Genomic DNA, 28,000 nt, shown 5'->3' on the forward strand with positions numbered 1-28,000 from the left:
AAACCCATAAGACTACTAGCTTATTTTTCAGCAGAAATCTTGTAAGCCAGAAGGCAATGGTATGATACATTGAAAGTGCCAAAAAGAAAGAAAACCTACAGCCAAGAATACTCTACCCAGCAAGATTACCATTCAGATTTGAAAGAGAGATAATAGAGTTTCTCAAACAAAAGATAAAGGAGTTAATCACCACTAAACTAACCTCACAAGAAATGTTAAAGGGACTTCTTTAAGTCCAAAAGTGGCCATAATTATGCATAATTATGCATATGAAAAATATGAATAAAAAGATGTAAAATAATATATACTTGAATGTGGATAAGAAACTAAAGACAGAAAAGAAGGAAAAAGAAAAAACAATTTTCTTTGTTTTTTTTAAATGTGTTTGAACTTAAATGACCATCAAATTAATATAAACTGGTATTATGATGTTATATATAAATCTCATGGTAACCACAAACCCAAAACCTGTGATAGATACACACAAAAATAGAGCCAAACAAAACACTATAGATACACATTGACCAGAGAAAAAGCAAGAGAAGAAAGGAACAAAGCAAAACTAAAAATAAAAAATAGAAAACAAAATCTTAAATGGCAGTAGTTACATAACTATCAATAATTACTTTAAATGTAAATGGACTAAATGCTCATAATCCATGTCACTCAAAAGACACAGAGTATCAAAATGGGGGGAAAAACCCAAGACCCATCTATAATGCTTCCTACAAGAGACTCACATCAGATCTAAAAATGCGTACAGACTGAAAGTGAAAGGATGGAAAAACATTGACCATGCAAATGAATGTGAAAAATAAATCCAGGCTAGCAATACTATGTGTGACAAAATAGACTTTAAAACAAAAAATGTAACAAGACAGTACATAATGATAAAGGGATCGGTCAAAGGATCAGGATCAGTCAGAGGATATAATAGTTGTAAATATCTCTGAAAAAAATAAAATACTGATGAAAGAAATTAAAGATAACACAAACAAATGGAAAGATATTCCATGCTCATGGGTTAGAAGAATTAATATTGTCAAAATGTCCACATTACCCAAAGCAATCTACAGGCTCAATGCAATCCCTGTCAAAATGCAAATAGCATTTTCACAAAACTATAACAAATAATACTGAAATTTGAATGGAATCATAAAAGCGCATGAATAATTTTTGGAAGATGGCGGCGTAGGAGGAGGCTGGGCTCACCTCGTCCTGCTGATCACTTGAATTCCACCCACACCTGCCTAAAAACCCAGAAAACCACCAGAAGACTAGCAGAAGGGACTCTCCAGAGCCAAGCATAGACAAGAGGCCAACAGAAGAGGGTAGGAAGGGCAGAGAGGCGGTGCATGCTACACAGACTGGCAGGAGGGAACCATGGCAGTGGAGGGGAAGCCCACCCAGCAAGGTGGAATCCCTGAGTCTGGCTTGCAAAAGCGGAGGGGCTGGACTGCATGAGTTCTGACAGCCAGCAGTACTTAACATCTAGAATGTTATAAGTCAACAGCTCTGCTCAGAGAGCAGGAGGACAAGAGGATACCAGGAGGGAGAGCTGCTGAGCCCCAGAAGACAAAGCTCAGCTCAGCGGGGAACAAAGGCCCTGGCCAGCACCATCTCCCTCTCCCATCTGCCAGCCGAAACCTCAAAGGGAACCTGTTCCCCTAACCTGCTTGCACCAGACAACACCCAACACTGTGCTTCTGTGGATCCATCCCTCCGACGGGTCAGCCTCCCTCCCAGTGCTGCAAGGCCCCTCCCACAGGGGACCACCGATGGCAAAGCGAGCTGAGCCTGCCCCTCCCACCCCTGTTCACCTTGTGGATCCACCCGGACAACACAACAGATCCCATCAAAGCAGCACCACAAGCCTGGCAGTGTGCAAGTAGCCCAGAGAGGAGCCACACCACTCCACAGTGAGTCCCGCCCCTCAGAGAGGGGAAGATAAGGTACACAGCAGTCTGACTCTGGCCCCAGTGGTGGGCTGGGGACAGACATCAGGTCTGGCTGTAGACCCACCCACCAACACAAGTTACTCCAGACAGCACAGGGGAAGTGCCCTGCAGTTCTATGCCACCCCAGAGATTATCCAAAATGATGAACAGAAGAACTCTCCTCAAAAGAAACTCCAGGAAGTAGCGACAGCTAAAGAACTGATCAAAAACATTTAAACAATATAACAGAAAGTGAATTTAGAATAATAGTCATAAAATTAATTGCTGGGCTTGAAAAAGTATAGAGGACACCAGAGAATCTGTTGCTACAGGGATCAAGGAACTAAGAAATACTCGGGAGGAGCTAAAAAATGCTATAAATGAGCTGCAAAATAAAAATGGAGGCAACCACAGCTTGGACTGAAGAGGCAGAGGAAAGAATAGGTGAATTAAAAGATAAAATTATGGAACAAAGGAAGCTGAGAAAAAGATAAAAAAATCCAGGAGTGTGAGGGGAGAATTAGAGAACTAAGTGATGCAATCAAACAGAACAATATCTGTATCATAGGAATTCCAGAAGAAGAAGGAGAGAGAAAGGGGCTGAAGGTGTACTTGAACAAATCATAGCTGAGAACTTCACTCATCTGGGAAAAGAAAAAGGAATTGAAATCCAAGAGGCACAGAGAACTTCTTTCAGACGTAACTTGAATCGATCTTCTGCATGACATATCATAGTGAAACTGGCAAAATACAAGGATAAAGAGAAAATTCTGAAAGCAGCTAGGGATAAACAGGCCCTAACATATAAAGGGAAACCTATAAGACTATTGACAGACCTATCTACTGAAACTTGGCAGGCCAGAAAGGAATGGCAGGAAATATTCAATGTGATCAATAGAAAAAAATATGCAGCCGAGAATACTTTACCCAGCAAGTCTGTCATTCAGAATAGAAGGAGACATAAAGGTCTTCCCAAACAAACAAAAACTGAAGGAATTCATCACCACTAAACCAGCCCTACAAGAGATCCTAAGGGGGATTTTGTTAGTGAAATGTTGCAAGGACCACAAAGTACCAGAGACCTCACTAAAAGCGTGAAACCTACAGACATCACAATGACGCTAAACCCATATCTTTCAGTAATAACACTGAATGTAAATGGACTAAATGCTCCAACCAAAAGACATAGGGTATCAGAATGGATAAAAAAAAAAAAAACAAGACCCATCTATTTGCTGTCTACAAGAGACTCATTTTAGACCTGAAGACACCTTCAGATTGAAAGTGAGGGGATGGAGAACTATCTATCATGCTATTGGAAGTCAAAAGAAAGCTGGAGTATCCATACTTATATCAGACAAACTAGACTTTACATTAAAGGCTGTAACAAGAGATGAAGAAGGGCATTATAGAATAATTACAGAGTCTATCCATCAGGAAGAAATAACAATTATAAATATCTATGCGCCGAATACGGGAGCCCCCAAATATATAAAACAATCACAACATAAGCAACCTTATTGATAAGAATGTGGTAATTGCAGGGGACTTTAATACTCCACTTACAACAAGGGATAGATCATCTAGACACAGGATCAATAAAGAAACAAGGGCCCTGAATGATACATTGGATCAAATGGACTTGACAGATATATTTAGAACACTGCATCCCAAAGCAACAGAATATACTTTCTTCTCAAGTGCACATGGAACCTTCTCCAGATCACATACTGGGTCACAAACCAGCCTTCATAAGTATAAAAGACTTGACATCATACCATGCACACTTTCAGACCACAATGCTATGAAGCTTGAAGTCAACCACAGGAAAAAGTCTGGAAAACCTCCAAAAACATGGAGGTTAAAGAACACCCTACTAAAGAACCAATGGTCAACCAGGCAATTAGAGAAGACATTAAAAAAATATATGGAAACAAATGAAAATGAAAATACAACAATCCAAATGCTTTGGGATGCAGTGAAGGCAGTCCTGAGAGGAAAATACATTGCAATCCAGGCCTATCTCAAGAAACAAGAAAAATCCCAAATACAAAATCTAAAGCACACCTAAAGGAAATAGAAGCAGAACAGCAGAGACACCCTAAACCTGAAGAAGAAGAGAAATCATAAAGATCAGAGCAGAAATAGACAATATAGAATCTAAAAAAACTGTAGAGCAGATCAATGGAACCAAGAGTTGGTTTTTTGAAAAAATAAACACAATTGATAAACCTCTAGCCAGGCTTCTCAAAAAGCAAAGGGAGATGACCCAAATGATAAAATCATGAATGAAAATGGAATTATTACAACCAATCCCTCAGAAATACAAGCAATTATCAGGGAATACTATGAAAAATTATATGCCAACAAACTGGACAACCTGGAAGAAATGGACAAATTCCTAAGCACCCACACACTTCCAAAACTCAAACAGGAAGAAATAGAAAACTTGAACAGACCCATAACCAGCGAAGAAATTGAATCAGTTATCAAAAGTCTCCCAACAAATAAGAGTCCAGGACCAGATGGCTTCCCTGGGGAATTCCACCAGACATCTAAAGCAGAGATAATACCTATCCTTCTCAAGCTGTTCCAAGAAATAGAAACAGAAGGAAAACTTCCAGACTCATTCTATGAAGCCAGTATTACTTTGATTCCTAAACCAGACAGAGACCCAGCAAAAAAAAAAGAACTACAGGCCAATATCCCTGATGATTATGGATGCAAAAATTCTCAATAAGATACTAGCAAATTGAACTCAACAGCTTGTAAAAAGAATTATTCACCATGATCAAGTGGGATTCATTTCTAGGCTGAAGGCCCCATTCAACATTCACAAATCTCTCAGTGTGATACATCACATCATAAAAGAAAAGAACCATATGACCTGTCAATCGATGCAGAAAAAGCATTTGACAACATTCAGCATTATTTCTTAATAAAACCCTCGAGAAAGTCGGGATAGAAGGAACATACTTAAACATCATAAAAGCCATTTATGAAAAGCCCACAGCTAATATCATCCTTAATGGGGAAACACTGAGAGCTTTCCCCCTGAGATCAGGAACACGATAAGGATGTCCACTCTCACCACTGTTGTTTGACATAGTGTTGGAATCAACAATCAGACAGCAAAATCAGACAACAATCAGCAATCGGACAACAAAAGGAAATCAAAGGCATCAAAATTGGCAAAGGTGAAGTCAAGCTTTCACTTTTTGCAGATGACATGATATTGTACATGGAAAACCCGATAGACTCCGACAAAAGTCTACTAGAACTGATGCATGAATTCAGCAAAGTTGCAGGATACAAAATCAATGTACAGAAATCAGTTGCATTCTTATACACTAATAATGAAGCAACAGAAAGACAAATAAAGAAACTGATCCCACTCACAATTGCACCAAGAAGCATAAAATACCTAGGAATAAACCTAACCAAAGATGTAACAGATCTGTATGCTGAAAACTATAGAAAGCTTAGGAAGGAAATTGAAGAAGATATAAAGAAATGGAAAAACATTCCATGCTCATGGATTGGAAGAATAAATATTGTCAAAATGTCAATACTACCCAAAGCTATCTACACATTCAATGCAATCCCAATCAAAATTGCACCAGCATTCTTCTCGAAGCTAGAACAAGCAATCCTAAAATTTGTATGGAACCACAAAAGGCCCTGAATAGCCAAAGTAATTTTGAAGAAGAAGACCAAAGCAAGAGGCATCACAATCCCAGACTTTAGCCTCTACTACAAAGCTGTCATCATCAAGACAGCATGGTATTGGCACAAAAACAGACACATAGACCAATGGATTAGAATAGAGACTCCAGAATTGGACCCACAAAAGTATGGCCAACTCATCTTTGACAAAGCAGGAAAGAATATCCAATGGAAAAAAGACAGTCTCTTTAACAAATGGTGCTGGGAGAACTGGACAGCAACATGCAGAAGAATGAAACTAGACCACTTTCTTACACCATTCACAAAAGTAAAGTCAAAATGGATGCAGGACCTGAATGTGAGACAGGAAACCATCAAAACCCTAGAGGAGGAAGCAGGGAAAAACCTCTCTCACCTCAGCCACAACAATTTTTTACTTGACACATCCCCAAAGGCAAGGGAATTAAAAGCAAAAATGAACTATTGGGACCTCATGAAGATAAAAAACTTCTTCAATGCAAAGGAAGCAACCAAAAAAACTAAAAGGCAACCAACAGAATGGGAAAAGATATTTGCAAATGACATATCCGACAAAGGGCTAGTATCCAAAATCTATAAAGAACTCACCAAACTCCACCCCCAAAAAACAAATAATCCAGTGAAGAAATGGGCAGAAAACATGAATAGACACTTCTCTAAAGAAGACCTCCAGATGGCCAACAGGCACATGAAAAGATGCTCAACGTCGCTCCTCATCAGGGAAATACAAATCAAAACCACACTCAGATACCACCTCATGCCAGTCAGAGTGGCCAAAATGAACAAATCAGGAGACTATAGATGCTGACGAGGATGTGGAGAAACGGGAACCCTTTGCACTGTTGGTGGGAATGCAAACTGGTGCAGCCGCTCTGGAAAACAGTGTGGAGTTCCTCAAAAAATTAAAAATAGACCTACCCTATAACCCAGCAATAGCACTGCTAGGAATTTACCCAAGGGATACAGGAGTGCTGGTGCATAGGGGCACTTGTACCCCAATGTTTATAGCAGCACTTTCAACAATAGCCAAATTATGGAAAGAGCCTAAATGTCCATCAACTGATGAACGGATAAAGAAATTGTGGTTTATATACACAATGGACTAGTACGAGGCAATGAGAAAGAATGAAATCTGGCCTCTTATAGCAACGTGGGTGGAACTGGAGAGTGTTATGCTAAGTGAAATAAGTCATACAGAGAAAGACAGATACCATATGTTTTCATTCTTATGTGGATCCTGAGAAACTTAACAGAAGACCAATGGGGGAGGGGAAGGAAAAAAAAAAAAGAAAGGTTAGAGAGGGATGGAGCGAAAACATAAGAGACTCTCAGAAACTGAGAACAATCTGAGAGTTTATGGGGGTGGGAGGGAAGGGGGTGGGTGATTGGTGTTGGGGAGGGCACCTGTTGGGATGAGCACTAGGTGTTATATGGAAACCAATTTGACAATAAATTTCATATTTAAAAAAAAAGAGCCTGAATAGCCAAAGCAATCCTAAGAAAGAACAAAGCTGGAGGTATCAAAATCCCAGATTTCAAGATATACTACAAAGCTGTAGTGATCAAAACAGTATGGTACTGGCACAAAAGTAGACACAAAGATCAATAGAACATAAAGATAGTGACTGTGCTGAAGACACAAGTGGAAGATATCAGACCTTCAATAAATGGAATAAAATGCTCCAAATGTGGCAGCACCCAAATATATAAATCAATCACAAACATAAACTTATTGATAGTAATACCATAATAGTAGTGGACTTCCACACCCCACTTACAGCAATGGACAGATCATCTAAACAGAAAATCAACAAGAAAACAATGGCTTTGAATGACACAATGGACCAGGTGGACTTAACAGATATATTCAGAACATTTCATGCTAAAGCAGTGGAATATACATTCTTCTCCAGTGCACATGAAACTTTCTCCAGAATAGATCACCTACTGGGACACAAATCAGCCCTCAAGAACTACAAAAAGATCGAGATTATACCGTGCATATTTTCAGACCACAACTCGAAGAAAAAATTTGGAAAGATAACAAATACTTGGATACTAAAGAACGTCCTACTAAACAATGAATGGGCTACCCAAGAAGTTAATGAGGAAATTAAAAAGTACATGGAAGCCAATGAAAATGAAAGCACCACAGCCCAAAACCTCTGGGACTCAGCAAAGGTGGTTATAAGAGGGAAACATATAGCAATCCAGGCCTTCCTAAAGAAGGAAGAAAGTTCTCAGATACACAACCTAAGCTTACACCTTAAAGAGATATAAAAAGAACAACAACTAAAACCCCAAACCAGCAGAAGACAAGAAAAAATAAAGATTAGAGGAAAAATCAATGCTATCAAAACCAAAAAAACAGTTGAACAGATCAATGAAACCAGAAGCTGGTTCTTTGAAAGAATTCACAAAATTGATAAACCACTAGCCAGTTTGATCAAAAGGAAAAAGTAAAGGACCCAAGTAACTAAAATCGACAATGAAAGAGGGGAGATCACAAGCAACACAGAAGAAATAAAAACAATAATAAGAGAATATTATGAGCAATTATATGCCAATAAAACGGGCAATCTGGAAAAAATGGACAAATTTTAGAAACATATACACTATCAAAACTGAAACAGGAAGAAATAGAAAATTTGTACAGACCCATAACCAGTTAGGAAATCGAATTAGTAATCAAAAATCTGCCAAAAAACAAGACTCCAGGGCCAGATGGCTTTCCAGGGGAATTCTACCAAACATTTAAGGAAGAGTTAACACCTATTCTCTTGAAGCTGTTCCAAAAAATAGAAATGGAAGGAAAACTCCCAAACTCTTTTTATGAAGCCAGCATTATTACCTTGATTCCAAAACCAGACAGAGACCTCACGAAGAAGGAGAACTATAGATAATTTCCCTGATGAACATGAATGCAAAAATCCTCAACAAGATATTAACCAACTGGATCCAACAATACATTAAAAAAATTGTTCACCACGACCAAGTGGGATTTATACCTGGGATGCAGGTCTGGTTCAATATCCACAAAACAATGTGATTCATCACATCAATAAAAGAAAGGACAAGAATCAAATGATCCTCTCAATAAATGCAGAGAAAGCATTTGACAAAATACAGCATCCTTTCTTGATAAAAGCCCTCAAGAAAGTAGGGATAGAAGGAGCATACCTCGAGATCATAAAGGTCATATATGAAAGACGCAATGCTAATATCATCCTCATGGGGAAAAACTGAGGGCTTTCCACCTAAGATCAGGAACAAGACAGGGGTGTCTACTCTCGCCACTGTTATTCAACATAGTATTGGAAGTTTTAGGCTCTGCAATCAGACAACACAAAGAAATAAAAGGCATCCAAATCAGGCAGGGGAGGTCACACTTTCACTCTTCACAGATGACATGATACTCTATATGGAAAACCCAAAGGATTCCACCAAAAAACTGCTAGAACTGATCCATGAATTCAGCAAGGTTGCAGGATATAAAATCAATGCACAGAAATCAGTTGCATTCCTATACACCAATAATGAAGCAATGGAAGGAGAATTCAAGGAATCAATCCCATTTACAGTTGCACCAACCCATAAAATACCTAGGAATAAATCTAACTGAAGAAGTGAAAAATCTATACACTGAAAACTATAGAAAACTTATGAAAGAAATTGAAGAAGACACACACAAAAAGGAAAAATATTCCATGTTTCTGGATAGGAAGAACAAATATTGTTAAAATGTCAATACTACCCAAAGCGATCTACATATTCAATGCAATACCTATCAAAATAACACCAGCATTCTTCACAGAGGTAGAACACACAATCCTAAAATTTGTTTGGAACCACAAAAGACCCGAAATAGCCAAAGCAATCTTGAAAAAGAAAACCAAAGCAGAAGGCATCACAATTCCAGACTTCAAGCTGTTTTACAAAGCCAAAATCATCAAGACAGTACGGTACTGGCACAAAAACAGACACTCAGATCAATGGAACAGAAAAGAGAACCCAGAAATGGACCCACAAACGTATGGTCAACTAATCTTTGACAAAGCAGGAAAGAATATCCAATGGAATAAAGACAGTCTCTTCAGCAAGTGGTGCTGGGAAAACTGGACAGCAGCATGCAGAAAAATGAACCTGGACCACTTTTTTACACCATACGCAAAAATAAAATGGATGAAAGACCTAAATGTAAGACAGGAAGCCATTAAAATCCTTGAGGAGAAAGCAGGCAAGAACCTCTTTGACCTTGGCTGCAGCAACTTCTTACTCAACGCGTCTCTGGAGGCAAGGGAAACTAAAGCAAAAATGAACTTATTGGGACCTCATCAAAATAAAAAGCTCCTGCACAGCGAAGGAAACAATCAGCAAAACTCAAAGGCAACCGACAGAATGGGAGAAGATATTTGCAAGTTACATATCAGATAAAGGGTTAGTATCCAAAATCTATAAAGAACTTATCAAACTCCACACCCAAAAAAACAAATAATCCAGTGACGAAATGGGCAAAAGACATGAATAGACATTTCTCCAAAGAAGACATCCAGATGGCCAACCGACACATGAAAAAATTCTCAACATCACTCATCATCAGGGAAATACAAGTCAAAACCACCATGAGATACTGCCTCACTCCTGTCAGAATGGCTAACATTAGCAACTCAGGCAACAACACGTGTTGGTGAGGATACGGAGAAAGAGGATCTCTTTTGCATTCCTAGTGGGAATGAAAACTTGTGTAGCCACTCTGGAAAACAGTATGGAGGTTCCTCAAAAAATTAAAAATAGAACTACCCTACGACCCAGCTATTGCACTCCTAGGTATTTATCCAAGGGATACAGGTATGCTGTTTCAAAGTGGCACATGCACCCCAGTGTTTATAGCAGTGCTATTGACAATAGCCAAAGTATGGAAAAAGTCCAAATGTCCATCAGTGGATGAATGGATAAAGAAGATATGGTATATGTATACAATGGAGTATTATTTGGCAATCAAAAAGAATGAAATCTTGCCGTTTGCAACTATGTGGATGGAACTGGAGGGTATTATCCTAAGTGAAATTAGTCACAGAAACACAAATATCATAAGACTTCACTCATATGAGGACTTTAAGATACAAAACAGACAAACATAAGGGAAGGGAAGCAAAGATAATATAAATACAGGGAGGGAGACAAAACATAATAGACTCTTAAATATGGAGAACAAACAGAGGATTACTGGAGGGGTTGTGGGATGGGGGGTGGGCTAAATGGGTAAGGGGCATTAAGGAATCTGTTCCTGAAATCATTGTTGCTTAATGGTTGCTTGTGAAATTGAAGGAAAAGGAGGACACTAATGTAGCTGTTGGTCTTGTGCCTTGAACAATGGGTGGTTGTTGGAGAAATTTATGGATATTGAAGACATTGAGGGAGAATTTGAGGTTGGCTTGGTTGAATTTTGAAAAAGATACAGGGGTGCCTGGGTGGCTCAGTCGGTTAGGTGTCCAACTTTGGCTCAGGTCATGATCTCGTGATTCATGGGTTCGATCCCCACGTCAGGCTCTGTGTGGACAGCTCAGAGCCGGAGCCTCCTTCAGATTCTGTGTCTCCCTCTCTCTGCTCCTCCCCCAGCTCATACTCTGTCTCTCTCTCAAAAATAAACATTAAAAAAATAAAAGAAAAAGATACAAAAATACAGATTTGAAGGGGTATATGCACCCTTGTGTTTATAGCAGCATTAACAGTAATAACCAAACTATGTAAAGAACGCAAATGTCCATCAACTGATGAATGGATAAAGAAGATGTGGTGTGTGTGTACACACACACACGAACACACATACGCTGGAATATTACTCGGCCATCAAAAAGAATTAAACCTTGACATTTCCAACATTGTGGGTGGAGCTAGAGTGTATTATGCTAAGAAAAATACATCAGAGAAAGACAAAAAGCATATAATTTCACTCATGTGGAATCTAGGAAACAACAGATGAACATATGGCAAGGGGTAAAAAACGAGAGAGGGAAGCAAGCGATAAGAGACTCTTAAGGATAGAGAACAAACTGAGGGTTGATGGAGGGAGGTGAATGGGGGGTGGGCTAAATGGGTGATGGGTATTAAGGACGACACCTAGGAAAAAAACTTTTACTGCCATTTGGAATAAAAGAGAAATAGCCTTTTTTTTGTTGTTGTTACACAAGATGTTTTGCTTTATTCACCATCTGTTAGTTATATTGGAAGGAATAGATGTTTGAAGTCTGAATGAAATGGGCTTGAATCCCAACTTTTTAATTTAGATATTGTTTCTTCAAGTGTTTTTGCTTTATTTTCATCAAAAATTGACCAGAATCCTTTTACTAGTTTCACAGTGCCTGTGTTTTCTCCAGACAAGCAGATGTTTGTATATCATCTCTCCTTGAGGGCGTCTATCTTTTCTTAAATTTAAGGCTGATTGGTTGCCTGGAAATATCACCCCTCTGATGAGTTCAAGAAAACTTAAGATTTTTTTAGATTATTTAGTTTCTTGTTTTCTAGAGTGAGAGTGATGCTCTTTCCATATCTTTGCATCTTAAGCAGAAGCACTGCTAACCTACACAAAAGAAGAAATTTGAGATGCCTATAAAATATCTATGTTTTAGATGTTTAATCCAGGTTTTCTGTTGGCAGTTCTCCAAACCAGGACAAATGCATGAACTGAAGAAGATTATGGCATTATCAGCTTTAAGATGTTAATTGAATCAAAGCATGAATGGATATTACTGAGGGATGTTTATATATTTACTGTGAAATTTTACAACTCGTGTTATGGCGTCAATTAATTTGTTCCAATCACAATTTCATCCTTCTTAAATTTTTATTTCTTTTTCCTCACGAGATTGATTATGTGGTATGGTTTCTTGTATAAATAGTTGATATGAGTGTTTGTTCTTTCAAAGTGATAGTGATAGATGAAGTAAATATTTGTGTATTTTCCCCAACAGGAATTCCGAGTGCAAAATACTACCAAAATAGCTGTAAAAGACTTGTCTTTGAATTTATATATGGGGCAGATTACTGTTCTTCTAGGACACAATGGAGCAGGAAAATCCACTATTCTGTCTATTCTCTCAGGTAGGTCTCTTCAGAGTGTCATAGACACTGTAGATCAAACTTACAAGACTTTTGTGTATCCTTTTGATGTTTACAATTTAGTCAGTTCAATGATACATAAAATTGTTCAGTAATTCACTTTCTTTTAAGTTGTAAATAATTCCATGTGAGAGATACCAGATATCAGGTTTTACAAATATTTTACAATGTAACCATTGTAACAAAAAATGTTCAAAGAACTAAAGGAAACCATGATTTAAGAAATAATGGAATGTAGGGGCGCCTGGGTGGCTCAGTCGGTTGAGAGTCCAGCTTCGGCTCAGGTCATGATCTTGCGGTCTGTGAGTTCGAGCCCCACGTCGGGCTCTGTGCTGACAGCTCAGAGCCTGGAGCCTGATTTTGTGTCCCCCTCTCTTTCTGCCCCTCCCCCACTCATGCTTTGTCTCTCTCTGTCTCAGAAATAAACATTTAAAAAATTTTTAAAGAAATAATGGAATGTATGAAAACAAGATCAAATAGAAAATATCAGTAAAAAGGTAGAAATTATGAAAAGAAGAGCCAGTTGGGAATTCTGGAGTTGAAAAGTATAATAACCAAAGTGAAGAATTCATTAAAAGGGCTTAATAGTAGATTTAATCAATTGTCACAAGAGAGAACCAGTGAACTTGAAGAAAGATTGATGGAGATTATAAAATGTGAATAAAACAAAGCAAAAAGAATTGAGTAAAATTAACAGTTTCATAGGAAGTTTTGATATCTTTATCTTTTTTTATTATGAAATTTGTTCTCAAATTGGTTTCCATACAACACCCAGTGCTCATCCCAAAAGGTGCCCTCCTCAATACCCATCACCCACTTTCCCCTCCCTCCCACCCACCATCAACCCTCAGTTTATTCTCAGTTTTTAGGAGTCTCTTATGGTTTGCCTCCCTCCCTCTCTAACTTTTTTTTTCTTCCCCTCCCCCATGGTCTTCTGTTAAGTTTCTCAGGATTCACATAAGAGTGAAAACATATGGTATCTGTGTTTTTCTATATGACTTATTTCACTTAGCATAACACTGTCCAGTTTCACCCACATTGCTACAAAAGGCCGTATTTCATTCTTTCTCATTGCCAAGTAGCATTCCATTGTATATATAAACCACAACCTCTCCATTCATCAGTTGGTGGACATTTAGGCTCTTTCCATAATTTGGATATTGTTGAAAGTGCTGCTATAAACATTGGGGTACAAGTGCCCCTATGCATCAGCACTCCTGTATCCCTTGGGTAAATTCCTAGCACTGCTATTGCTGGGTCATAGGGTAGATCTTTTTTTTTTTTTTTTTTTTTTTGAGGAACCTCCACACTGTTTTCCATAGTGGCTGTACCAGTTTGCATTCCCACCAACAGTGCAAGAGGGTTCCCATTTCTCCACATCCTCTCCAGCATCTATAGTCTCCTGATTTCTTCATTTTAGCCACTCTGACTGGCATGAAGTGGTATCTGAGTGTGGTTTTGGTTTGTATTTCCCTAATGAGGAGTGACATTGAACATCTTTTCATGTGTCTGCTGGCCATCTGGAGGTCTTCTTTAGAGAAGTGTCTATTCATGTTTTCTGCCCATTTCTTCACTGGATTATTTGTTTTTTGGGCGTGGAGTTTGGTGAGTTCTTTATAGATTTTGGATACTAGCCCTTTGTCGGATATGTCATTTGCAAATATCTTTTCCCATTCCGTTGGTTGCCTTTTAGTTTTGTTGGTTGTTTCCTTTGCACTGCAGAAGGTTTTATCCCAATGAGGTCCCAATAGTTCATTTTTGCTTTTAATTCCCTTGCCTTTGGGGAAGTGTCAAGTAAGAAATTGCTGCGGCTGAGGTCAGAGAGATTGTTTTCCGGCTTTCTCCTCTAGGGTTTTGATGGTTTCCTGTCTCACATTCAGGTCCTTCACCCATTTTGATTTTGTTTTTCTGAATGGTGTAAGAAAGTGGTCTAGTTTCATTCTTCTGCATGTTGCTGTCCAGTTCTCCCTGCACCATTTGTTAAAGAGACTGTCTTTTTTCCATTGGATGTTCTTTCCTGCTTTGTCAAAGATGAGTTGGCCATACTTTTGTGGGTCCAATTCTGGAGTCTCTATTCTATTCCATTGGTCTATGTGTCTGTTTTTGTGCCAATACCATGCTGTCTTGACAAGCACTCCTACAATTTTTATGGAACCACAAAAGACCCTGAATAGCCAAAGTAATATTGAAGAATGCCAAAGCAGGAAGCATCACAATCCCAGACTTTAGCCTCTAGTACAAAGCTGTAAGAATCAAGTTGTGATATCTTTAAGTGCACCAGAATACATGTAATAGAAAGTAGGAGAGGAGAAAGAGAACAAAGCTAAAAAGTAGTCTACAAAATAATGGACTAAACTTCCCAAATTTGCTGAAAACATTAATCTACACATCTCAGAATTTCCACAAACTTCAAACAGCATGAATGTGAAGAGATAATCACCCATAAATATTATACTAAAAATTATGAAAGAGAGTATCTTGAAAACAGCAAGCCAAAAGTTATTTGTCACATTAAGTGGTGCCCCAATAGGACTAGAAGCTGAGTTCTCATTACAAATAATGAAGACAGTCTCTTCAGCAAGTGGTGCAGGGAAAACTGGACACTGATATGCAGAAGAGTGAACCTGGACCACTTTCTTACACCAGACACAAAAATAAACTCAACATGCATGAAAGACCTAAATGTAAGACAGGAAGCCATCAAAATCTTCGAGGAGAAAGCAGGCAAAAACCTCTTTGATCTTGGCCACAGCAACTTCTTACTCAACACGTCTCTGGAGGCAAGGGAAACAAAAACAAAAATGAACTACTAGGACCTCATCAAAATGAAAAGCTTCTGCACGGCAAAGGAAACAATCAGCAAAACCAAAAGGCAACCGACAGAATGGGAGAAGATATTTGCAAACGATATATCAGATAAAGGGTTGGTATCCAAAATCTATAAAGAACTTATCAAACTCAATACGCAAAACACAAGTAATCCAGTGAAGAAATGGGCAAAAGACATGAATAGACACTTCTGCAAAGAAGACATCCAGATGGCCAACCGACACATGAAAAAATTCTCAACATCACTCATCATCAGGGTAATACAAATCAAAACCACCATGAGATACCACCTCACACCTGTTAGAATGGCTAACATTAGCAACCCAGGCAACAACAGAGGTTGGCGAGGATGCAGAAAAGAGGATCTCTTTTGCATTGTTGTTGGGAATGCAAGCTGGAGCAGCTACTCTGGAAAACGGTATGGAGTTTCCTCAAAAAATTAAAAATAGAACTACCCTACAACCCAGCCATTTCACTACTAGGTGTTTATCCATGGGATACAGGTGTGCTGATGCATAAGGGCACATGTACCCCAATGTTTATAGCAGCACTATCAACAATAACCAAAGTATGGAAAGAGCCCAAATGTCCATTGGTGGATGAATGGATAAAGAAGATGTGGTATATATATACAATGGAGTATTGCTCAGCAATCAAAAAGAATGAAATCTTGCCATTTGCAACTACATGGATGGAACTGGACAGTATTATGCTAAGTGAAATTAGTCACAGAAACACAAATATCATATGATTTTACTCATATGAGGACTTTAAGAGACAAAACAGATGAACATAAGGGAAGGGAAAGAAAAATAATATAAAAACAGGGAGGGGGACAAAGCATAAGAGACTCATAAATATGGAGAACAAACAGAGGGTTACTGGAGGGGATGTGGGAGGGGGGATGGGCTACATGGGTAAGGGGCATTAAGGAATCTACTCCTGAAATCGTTGCACTATACACTAACTAATTTGGATGTAAATTTTAAAAAATAAAAGACAAAAAAGAAAGAATTGATTCCAGGGGGCCTAGGTGACCCAGTTAAGTGTCTGACCCTTGATTTTGGCTCAGGTCATGATCTCATGTTTCATGGGTTCAAGATCCACCTTGGGTTCTGTGCTGGCAGAGCAGAGCCTGCTTGGGATTCTCTCTCTCCCTCTCTCTCTTTGCCCCTGCACTGCTCATGCTATGTCTGTCTCAAAATAAATAAATAAGCTATAAAAAATTTTAGAAACAGTGGAGGCCAGAAGGCAATGGATGATATGCAAAAAGTGCTAGAGAGAGACCGGCAGAAGATGGCAGCGTAGGAGGACACTGGGATCACCGCGCGTCCTGCTGATCACTTAGATTCCACCTACACCTGCCTAAATAACCCAGGAAACCACCAGAAGACTAGCAGAATGGAGTCTCCGGAGCCAAGCACAGAAGAGAGGCCCACAGAAGAGGGGCCCCTCCTGAAGTGGATCACCTAAGGAGAAGTGAGCTAAGCCTGCCCCTCCTGCCCCCGTGCACCTTGCCTACCCACCCCAGCTAATACACCAGATCCCCAGCACCACAAGCCTGGCAGTGTGCAAGTAGCCCAGATGGGCCACACCACCCCACAGTGAATTCTGCCCCTAGGAGAGGGGAAGAGAAGGCACACACCAGTCTGACTGTGGCCCCAGCAGTGGGCTGGGGCAGACATCAGGTCTGACTGTGGTCCCACCCACCAACTCCAGTTATACACCACAGCACAGGGGAAGTGCCCTGCAGGTCCTCACCACTCCAGGGACTATCCAAAATGACCAAACGGAAGAATTCACCTAAAAGAATCTCCAGGAAATAACAACAGCTAATGAACTGATCAAAAAGGATTTAAATAATATAACAGAAAGTGAATTTAGAATAAAAGTCATAAAATTAATCGCTGGGCTTGAAAACAGTATAGAGGACAGCAGAGAATCTATTGCTACAGAGATCAAGGGACTAAGGAACAGTCAGGAGGAGCTGAAAAACGCATTAAACAAGATGCAAAATAAAATGGAAACGACCACGGCTCGGATTGAAGAGGCAGGGGAGAGAATAGGTGAACTAGAAGATAAAATTGTGGAAAAAGAGGAAGCTGACAAAAAGATAAAAAAATCCAGGAGTATGAGGGGAAAATTAGGGAACTAAGTGATACACTAAAAAGAAATAATATACGCATAATTGGTATCGAAGAGGAGGAAGAGAGAGGGAAAGGTGCTGAAGTTGTACTTGAAGAAATAATAGCTGACAACTTCCCTGAACTGGGGAAGGAAAAAGGCATTGAAATCCAAGAGGCACAGAGAACTCCCTTCAGACGTAACTTGAATCGATCTTCTGCACAACATATCATAGTGAAACTGGCAAAATACAAGGATAAAGAGAAAATTCTGAAAGCAGCAAGGGATAAACGTGCCCTCACATATAAAGGGAGACCTATAAGACTCGTGACTGATCTCTCTTTTGAAACTTGGCAGGCCAGAAAGGATTGGCAGAAGATCTTCAATGTGTTGAACAGGAAAAATTTGCAGCCGAGAATCCTTTATACAGCAAGTCTGTCGTTTAGAATAGAAGAAGAGATAAAGGTCTTCCCAAACAAACAAAAACTGAAGGAATTTGTCACCACGAAACCAGCCCTACAAGAGATCCTAAGGGGGATCCTGTGAGACAAAGTACCAGAGACATCGCTACAAGCATAAAACATACAGACATCACAATGACTCTAAACCCGTCTCTTTCTATAATAACACTGAATGTAAATGGACGAAATGCGCCAACCAAAAGACATAGGGTATCAGAATGGATACAAAAACAAGACCCATCTATTTGCTGTCTACAAGAGACTCATTTTAGATCTGAGGACACCTTTAGATTGAGAATGAGGGGATGGAGAACTATTAATCATGCTACTGGAAGCCAAAAGAAAGCTGGAGTATCCATACTTATATCAGACAAAGTAGACTTTAAATTAAAGGCTGTAACAAGAGATGAAGAAGGGCATTGTATAATAATTGCAGGGTCTATCCATCAGGAAGAGCTAACAATTATAAATGTCTATGCACAAAATACGGGAGCCCCCAAATATATAAAACAATTACTCATAAACATAAGCAACCTTCTTGATAAGAATGTGGTAATTGCAGAGGACTTTCACACTCCACTTACAGAAATGGATAGATCATCTAGACACACAGTCAATAAAGAAACAAGGGCCCTGAATGATACATTGGATCAGATGGACCTGACACATATATTTAGAACACTGCATCCCAAAGCAACAGAATATACTTTCTTCTCGAGTGCACATGGAACATTCTCCAAGATAGATCATATACTGGGTCACAAAACAGCCCTTCATAAGTTTACAAGAATTGAAATTATACCATGCATACTTTCAGACCACAATGCTATGAAGCTTGAAATCAACCACAGGAAAAAGTCTGGAAAACCTCCAAAAGCATGGAGGTTAAAGAACACCCTACTAACGAATGAGTGGGTCAACCAGGCAATTAGAGAAGAAATTAAAACATATATGGAAACAAACGAAAATGAAAATACAACAATCCAAACGCTTTGGGATGCAGCGAAGGCAGTCCTGAGAGGAAAATACATTGCAATCCAGGCCTATCTCAAGAAACAAGAAAAATCCCAAATACAAAATCTAACAGCACACCTAAAGGAAATAGAAGCAGAACAGCAAAGGCAGCCTAAACCCAGCAGAAGAAGAGAAATAATAAAGATCAGAGCAGAAATAAACAATATAGAATCTAAAAAAACTGTAGAGCAGATCAATGAAACCAAGAGTTGGTTTTTTGAAAAAATAAACAAAATTGACAAACCTCTAGCCAGGCTTCTCAAAAAGAAAAGGGAGATGACCCAAATAGATAAAATCATGAATGAAAATGGAATTATTACAACCAATCCCTTAGAAATACAAGCAATTATCAGGGAATACTGGGAAAAATTATATGCCAACAAATTGGACAACCTGGAAGAAATGGACAAATTCCTAAACACCCACATGCTTCCATAACTCAAGCAGGAGGAAATAGAAAGCTTGAACAGACCCATAACCAGCGAAGAAATTGAATCGGTTATAAAAAATCTCCCAACAAATCAGAGTCCAGGACCAGATGGCTTCCCAGGGGAGTTCTACCAGACGTTGAAAGTAGAGATAATACCTATCCTTCTCAAGCTGTTCCAAGACATAGAAAGGGAAGGAAAACTTCCAGACTCATTCTATGAAGACAGTATTACTTTGATTCCTAAACCAGACAGAGACCCAGCAAAAAAAGAGAACTACAGGCCAAAATCCCTGATGAATATGGATGCAAAAATTCTCAATAAGATACTAGCAAATCGAGGGGCGCCTGGGTGGCGCAGTCGGTTAAGCCTCCGACTTCAGCCAGGTCACGATCTCGCGGTCCGTGAGTTCGAGCCCCGCGTCGGGCTCTGGGCTGATGGCTCAGAGCCTGGAGCCTGTTTCCGATTCTGTGTCTCCCTCTCTCTCTGCCCCTTCCCCTTTCATGCTCTGTCTCTCTCTGTCCCAAAAATAAAAAAAAATAAAAAACATTGAAAAAAAAAATTAAAAAAAAAAAAAAAAAGATACTAGCAAATCGAATTCAACAGCATATAAAAAGAAATATTCACCATGATCAAGTGGGATTCATTCCTGGGATGCAGGGCTGGTTCAACATTCGCAAATCAATCAACGTGATACATCACATTAATAAAAGAAAAGTTAAGAACCATATGATCCTGTCAATCGATGCAGAAAGGCCTTTGACAAAATTCAGCACCCTTTCTTAATAAAAACCCTTGAGAAAGTCGGGATAGAAGGAACATACTTAAAGATCATAAAAGCCATTTATGAAAAGCCCACAGCTAACATCATCCTCAGTGGGGAAAAACTGAGAGCTTTTTCCCTGAGATCAAGAATACGACAGGGATGCCCACTCTCACCACTGTTGTTTAACATAGTGTTGGAAGTTCTAGCATCAGCAATCAGACAACAAAAGGAAATCAAAGCATCAAAATTGGCAAAGACGAAGTCAAGCTTTCACTTTTTGCAGATGACATGATACTATACATGGAAAACCCGATAGACTCCACCAAAACTCTGCTAGAACTGATACATGAATTCAGCAAAGTTGCAGGATACAAAATCAATGTACAGAAGTCAGTTGCATTCTTATACACTAACAATGAAGCAACAGAAAGACAAATAAAGAAACTGATCCCACTCACAATTGCACCAAGAAGCATAAAATACCTAGGAATAAACCTAACCAAAGATGTAACAGATCTGTATGCTGAAAACTATGGAAAGCTTATGAAGATAATTGAAGAAGATATAAAGAAATGGAAAGACATTCCCTGCTCATGCATTGGAGGAATAAATATTGTCAAAATGTCAATACTACCCAAAGCTATCTACACATTCAATGCAATCCCAATCAAAATTGCACCAGCATTCTTCTCGAAACTAGAACAAGCCATCCTAAAATTCATATGGAACCACAAAAGGCCCCGAATAGCCAAAGTAATTTTAAAGAAGAAGACCAAAGCAGGAAGCATCACAATCCCAGACTTTAGCCTCTACTACAAAGCTGTCATCATCAAGACAGCATGGTATTGGCATAAAAACAGACACATAGACCAATGGAATAGAATAGAAACCCCAGAACTAGACCCACAAACGTATGGCCAACTCATCTTTGACAAAGCAGGAAAGAACATCCAATGGAAAAAAGACAGTCTCTTTAACAAATGGTGCTGGGAGAACTGGACAGCAACATGCAGAAGGTTGAAACTAGACCACTTTCTCACACCATTCACAAAAATAAACTCAAAATGGATGAAGCTCCTGAATGTGAGACAGGAAACCATCAAAACCCTAGCGGAGAAAGCAGGAAAAGACCTCTCTGACCTCAGCCATAGCAACCTCTTACTCGACACATCCCCAAAGGCAAGGCAATTAAAAGCAAAAATGAATTACTGGGACCTTATGAAGATAAAAAGCTTCTGCACAGCAAAGGAAACAACCAACAAAACTAAAAGGCAACCAACGGAATGGGAAAAGATATTTGCAAATGACATATCCGACAAAGGGCTAGTATCCAAAATCTATAAAGAGCTCACCAAACTCCACACCCAAAAAACAAATAACCCAGTGAAGAAATGGGCAGAAAACATGAATAGACACTTCTCTAAAGACATCCGGCCAACAGGCACATGAAAAGATGCTCAACGTCACTCCTTATCAGGGAAATACAAATCAAAACCACACTCAGATACCACCTCACGCCAGTCAGAGTGGCCAAAATGAACAAATCAGGAGACTATAGATGCTGGAGAGGATGTGGAGAAACGGGAACCCTCTTGCACTGTTGGTGGGAATGCAAACTGGTGCCGCCACTCTGGAAAACAGTGTGGGGGTTCCTCAGAAAATTAAAAATAGACCTACCCTATGACCCAGCAATAGTGCTACTAGGAATTTACCCAAGGGATACAGGAGTACTGATGCATAGGGGCACTTGTACCGCAATGTTTATAGCAGCACTCTCAGCAATAGCCAAATTATGGAAAGAGCCTAAATGTCCATCAACTGATGAATGGATAAAGAAATTGTGGTTTATATACACAATGGAGTACTACATGGCAATGAGAAAGAACGAAATATGGCCCTTTGTAGCAACGTGGATGGAACTGGAGAGTGTGATGCTAAGTGAAATAAGCCATACAGAGAAAGACAGATATCATATGTTTTCACTCTTATGTGGATCCTGAGAAATTTAACAGAAACCCATGGGGGAGGGGAAGGAAAAAAAAAAAAGAGGTTAGAGTGGGAGAGAGCCAAAGCATAAGAGACTCTTAAAAAGTGAGAACAAACTGAGGGTTGATGGGGGGTGGGAGGGAGGGGAGGATGGGTGATGGGTATTGAGGAGGGCACCTTTTGGGATGAACACTGGGTGTTGTATGGGAACCAATCTGACAATAAATTTCATATAATGGGAAAAAAAATGCAACTGAATTCTGTACATTGATTTTGTATCCTGCGACTTTGCTGAATTCATGTATCAGTTCTAGTAGACTTTTGGTGGAGTCTATCAGGTTTTCCACATATAATATCATGTCATCTGCAAAAAGTGAAAGTTTAACATCACCTTTGCCAATTTTGATGCCTTTGATTTCCTTTTGTTGTCGGATTGCTGATGCTAGCACTTCCAATACTATGTCAAACAACAGCGGTAAGAGTGGACATCCCTGTCGTGTTCCTGATCTCAGGGAAAAAGCTCTCAGTTTTTCCCCACTGAGGATGATATTAGCTGCGGGCTTTTCATAAATGGCTTTTATGCTCTTTATTTTTTTTTATTTTTTTTTTATAATTATTTTTTTTTTAATATATGAAATTTACTGTCAAATTGGTTTCCATACAACACCCAGTGCTCATCCCAAAAGGTGCCCTCCTCAATACCCAATACCCACCCTGCCCTCCCTCCCACCCCCCATCAACCCTCAGTTTGTTCTCAGTTTTTAACAGTCTCTTATGCTTTGGCTCTCTCCCACTCTAACCTCTTTTTTTTTTTTTTTTTTTCCTTCCCCTCCCCCATGGGTTTCTGTTATGTTTCTCAGGATCCACATAAGAGTGAAACCATATGGTATCTGTCTTTCTCTGTATGGCTTATTTCACTTAGCATCACACTCTCCAGTTCCATCCATGTTGCTACAAAAGGCCATATTTCATTTTTTCTCATTGCCACGTAGTACTCCATTGTGTATATAAACCACAATTTCTTTATCCATTCATCAGTTGATGGACATTTAGGCTCTTTCCATAATTTGGCTATTGTTGAGAGTGCCGCTATAAACATTGGGGTACAGGTGCCCCTATGCATCAGTACTCCTGTATCCCTTGGATAAATTCCTAGCAGTGCTATTGCTGGGTCATAGGGTAGGTCTATTTTTAATTTTCTGAGGAACCTCCACACTGCTTTCCAGAGCGGCTGCACCAATGTGCATTCCCACCAACAGTGCAAGAGGGTTCCTGTTTCTCCACATCCTCTCCAGCATCTATAGTCTCCTGATTTCTTCATTTTGGCCACTCTGACTGGCGTGAGGTGGTATCTGAGTGTGGTTTTGATTTGTATTTCCCTGATAAGGAGCGACGTTGAACATCTTTTCATGTGCCTGTTGGCCATCCGGATGTCTTCTTTAGAGAAGTGTCTATTCATGTTTTCTGCCCATTTCTTCACTGGGTTATTTGTTTTTCGGGTGTGGAGTTTGATGAGCTCTTTATAGATTTTGGATACTAGCCCTTTGTCCGATGTGTCATTTGCAAATATCTTTTCCCATTCCGTTGGTTGCCTTTTAGTTTTGTTGGTTGTTTCCTTTGCTGTGCAGAAGCTTTTTATCTTCATAAGGTCCCAGTAATTCACTTTTGCTTTTAATTCCCTTGCCTTTGGGGATGTGCCGAGTAAGAGATTGCTACGGCTGAGGTCAGAGAGGTCTTTTCCTGCTTTCTCCGCTAGGGTTTTGATGGTTTCCTGTCTCACATTCAGGTCCTTTATCCATTTTGAGTTTATTTTTGTGAATGGTGTGAGAAAGTGGTCTAGTTTCAACCTTCTGCATGTTGCTGTCCAGTTCTCCCAGCACCATTTGTTAAAGAGACTGTCTTTTTTCCATTGGATGTTCTTTCCTGCTTTGTCAAAGATGAGTTGGCCATACGTTTGTGGGTCTAGTTCTGGGGTTTCTATTCTATTCCATTGGTCTATGTGTCTGTTTTTATGCCAATACCATGCTGTCTTGATGATGACAGCTTTGTAGTAGAGGCTAAAGTCTGGGATTGTGATGCCTCCTGCTTTGGTCTTCTTCTTCAAAATTACTTTGGCTATTCGGGGCCTTTTGTGGTTCCATATGAATTTTAGGATTGCTTGTTCTAGTTTCGAGAAGAATGCTGGTGCAATTTTGATTGGGATTGCATTGAATGTGTAGATAGCTTTGGGTAGTATTGACATTTTGACAATATTTATTCCTCCAATGCATGAGCAGGGAATGTCTTTCCATTTCTTTATATCTTCTTCAATTACCTGCATAAGCTTTCTATAGTTTTCAGCATACAGATCTTTTACATCTTTGGTTAGATTTATTCCTAGGTATTTTATGCTTCTTGGTGCAATTGTGAATGGGATCAGTTTCTTCATTTGTCTTTCTGTTGCTTCATTGTTAGTGTATAAGAATGCAACTGATTTCTGCACATTGATTTTGTATCCTGCAACTTTGCTGAATTCATGTATCAGTTCTAGCAGACTTTTGGTGGAGTCTATCGGATTTTCCATGTATAATATCATGTCATCTGCAAAAAGCGAAAGCTTGACTTCATCTTTGCCAATTTTGATGCCTTTGATTTCCTTTTGTTGTCTGATTGCTGATGCTAGAACTTCCAGCACTATATTAAACAGCAGCGGTGACAGTGGGCATCCCTGTCGTGTTCCTGATCTCAGGGAAAAAGCTCTCAGTTTTTCCCCGTTGAGGATGATGTTAGCTGTGGGCTTTTCATAAATGGCCTTTATGATCTTTAAGTATGTTCCTTCTATCCCGACTTTCTCAAGGGTTTTTATTAAGAAAGGGTGCTGGATTTTGTCAAAGGCCTTTTCTGCATCGATTGACAGGATCATATGGTTCTTCTCTTTTTTTTTGTTAATGTGATGTATCACGTTGATCGATTTGCGAATGTTGAACCAGCCCTGCATCCCAGGAATGAATCCCACTTGATCATGGTGAATAATTCTTTTTATATGCTGTTGAATTCGATTTGCTAGTATCTTATTAAGAATTTTTGCATCCATATTCATCAGGGATATTGGCCTGTAGTTCTCTTTTTTTACTGGGTCTCTGTCTGGTTTAGGAATCAAAGTAATACTGGCTTCATAGAATGAGTCTGGAAGTTTTCCTTCCCTTTCTATTTCTTGGAATAGCTTGAGAAGGATAGGTATTATCTCTGCTTTAAATGTCTGGTAGAACTCCCCTGGGAAGCCATCTGATCCTGGACTCTTATTTGTTGGGAGATTTTTGATAACCGATTCAATTTCTTCGCTGGTTATGGGTCTGTTCAAGCTTTCTATTTCCTCCTGATTGAGTTTTGGAAGAGTGTGGGTGTTTAGAAATTTGTCCATTTCCTCCAGGTTGTCCAATTTGCTGGCATATAATTTTTCATAGTATTCCCTGATAATTGTTTGTATCTCTGAGGGATTGGTTGTAATCATTCCATTTTCATTCATGATTTTATCTATTTGGGTCATCTCCCTTTTCTTTTTGAGAAGCCTGGCTAGAGGTTTGTCAATTTTGTTTATTTTTTCAAAAAACCAACTCTTGGTTTCGTTGATCTGCTCTACAGTTTTTTTAGATTCTATATTGTTTATTTCTGCTCTGATCTTTATTATTTCTCTTCTTCTGCTGGGCTTAGGCTGCCTTTGCTGTTCTGCTTCTATTTCCTTTAGGTGTGCTGTTAGATTTTGTATTTGGGATTTTTCTTGTTTCTTGAGATAGGCCTGGATTGCAATGTATTTTCCTCTCAGGACTGCCTTCGCTGCATCCCAAAGCGTTTGGATTGTTGTATTTTCATTTTCGTTTGTTTCCATATATGTTTTAATTTCTTCTCTAATTGCCTGGTTGACCCACTCATTCGTTAGTAGGGTGTTCTTTAACCTCCATGCTTTTGGAGGTTTTCCAGACTTTTTCCTGTGGTTGATTTCAAGCTTCATAGCATTGTGGTCTGAAAGTATGCATGGTATAATTTCAATTCTTGTAAACTTATGAAGGGCTGTTTTGTGACCCAGTATATGATCTATCTTGGAGAATGTTCCATGTGCACTCGAGAAGAAAGTATATTCTGTTGCTTTGGGATGCAGAGTTCTAAATATATCTGTCAAGTCCATCTGATCCAATGTATCATTCAGGGCCCTTGTTTCTTTATTGACTGTGTGTCTAGATGATCTATCCATTTCTGTAAGTGGGGTGTTAAAGTCCCCTGCAATGACCACATTCTTATCAATAAGGTTGCTTATGTTTATGAGTAATTGTTTAATATATCTGGGGGCTCGGGTATTTGGCGCATAGACATTTATAATAGTTAGCTCTTCCTGATGGATAGACCCTGTGATTATTATATAATGCCCTTCTTCATCTCTTGTTACAGCCTTTAATTTAAAGTCTAGTTTGTCTGATATAAGTATGGCTACTCCAGCTTTCTTTTGGCTTCCAGGAGCATGATAAATAGTTCTCCATCCCCTCACTCTCAATCTAAAGGTGTCCTCAGATCTAAAATGAGTCTCTTGTAGACAGCAAATAGATGGGTCTTGTTTTTTTATCCATTCTGATACCCTATGTCTTTTAGTTGGCGCATTTAATCCATTTACATTCAGTGTTATTATAGAAAGATATGGGTTTAGAGTCATTGTGATGTCTGTATGTTTTATGCTTGTAGTGATGTCTCTGGTACTTTGTCTCACAGGATCCCCCTTAGGATCTCTTGTAGGGCTGGTTTCGTGGTGACAAATTCCTTCAGTTTTTGTTTGTTTGGGAAGACCTTTATCTCTCCTTCTATTCTAAATGACAGACTTGCTGGATAAAGGATTCTCGGCTGCATATTTTTTCTGTTTAGCACACTGTAGATATCGTGCCAAGCCTTTCTGGCCTGCCAAGTTTCAAAGGAGAGATCAGTCACGAGTCTTATAGGTCTCCCTTTATATGTGAGGGCACGTTTATCCCTTGCTGCTTTCAGAATTTTCTCTTTATCCTTGTATTTTGCCAGTTTCACTATGATATGTCGTGCAGAAGATCGATTCAAGTTACGTCTGAAGGGAGTTCTCTGTGCCTCTTGGATTTCAATGCCTTTTTCCTTCCCCAGTTCAGGGAAGTTCTCAGCTATAATTTGTTCAAGTACCCCTTCAGCACCTTTCCCTCTCTCTTCCTCCTCTGGGATACCAATTATGCGTATATTATTTTTTTTTAGTGTATCACTTAGTTCTCTAATTTTCCCCTCATACTCCTGGATTTTTTTATCTCTCTTTCTTTCAGCTTCCTCTTTCTCCATAACTTTATCTTCTAGTTCACCTATTCTCTCCTCTGCCTCTTCAAGCCGAGCCATCGTGGTTTCCATTTTGTTTTGCATTTCGTTTAAAGCGTTTTTCAACTCCTCGTGACTGTTCCTTAGTCCCTCGATCTTTATGGCAAGAGATTCTCTGCTGTCCTGTATACTGTTTTCAAGCCCAGCGATTAATTTTATGACTATTATTCTAAATTCACTTTCTGTTATATTATTTAAATCCTTTTTGATCAGTTCATTAGCTGTTGTTATTTCCTGGAGATTCTTCTGAGGGGAATTCTTCCGTTTGGTCATTTTGGA

The 28,000-nt window shown here is 39.2% G+C and overlaps 1 protein-coding gene across 1 annotated transcript in view; it reads left to right on the forward strand.

Moving 5' to 3' along the window:
- LOC109255524 (phospholipid-transporting ATPase ABCA3-like) overlaps positions 1–28,000 on the forward strand; it is a 120,024-nt gene that overhangs the window by 63,735 nt on the left and 28,289 nt on the right. Inside the window, exon 13 of the mRNA XM_053894585.1 lies at positions 12,614–12,743. Coding sequence (XP_053750560.1) covers positions 12,614–12,743 — 130 coding nt within the window. The remainder of the gene's footprint in view (positions 1–12,613; positions 12,744–28,000) is intronic.

Source organism: Panthera pardus, unplaced genomic scaffold, assembly GCF_024362965.1.
Source record: "Panthera pardus isolate Hobbes unplaced genomic scaffold, ASM2436296v1 HiC_scaffold_5, whole genome shotgun sequence".
Classification (NCBI taxonomy): Eukaryota; Metazoa; Chordata; class Mammalia; order Carnivora; family Felidae; genus Panthera; species Panthera pardus.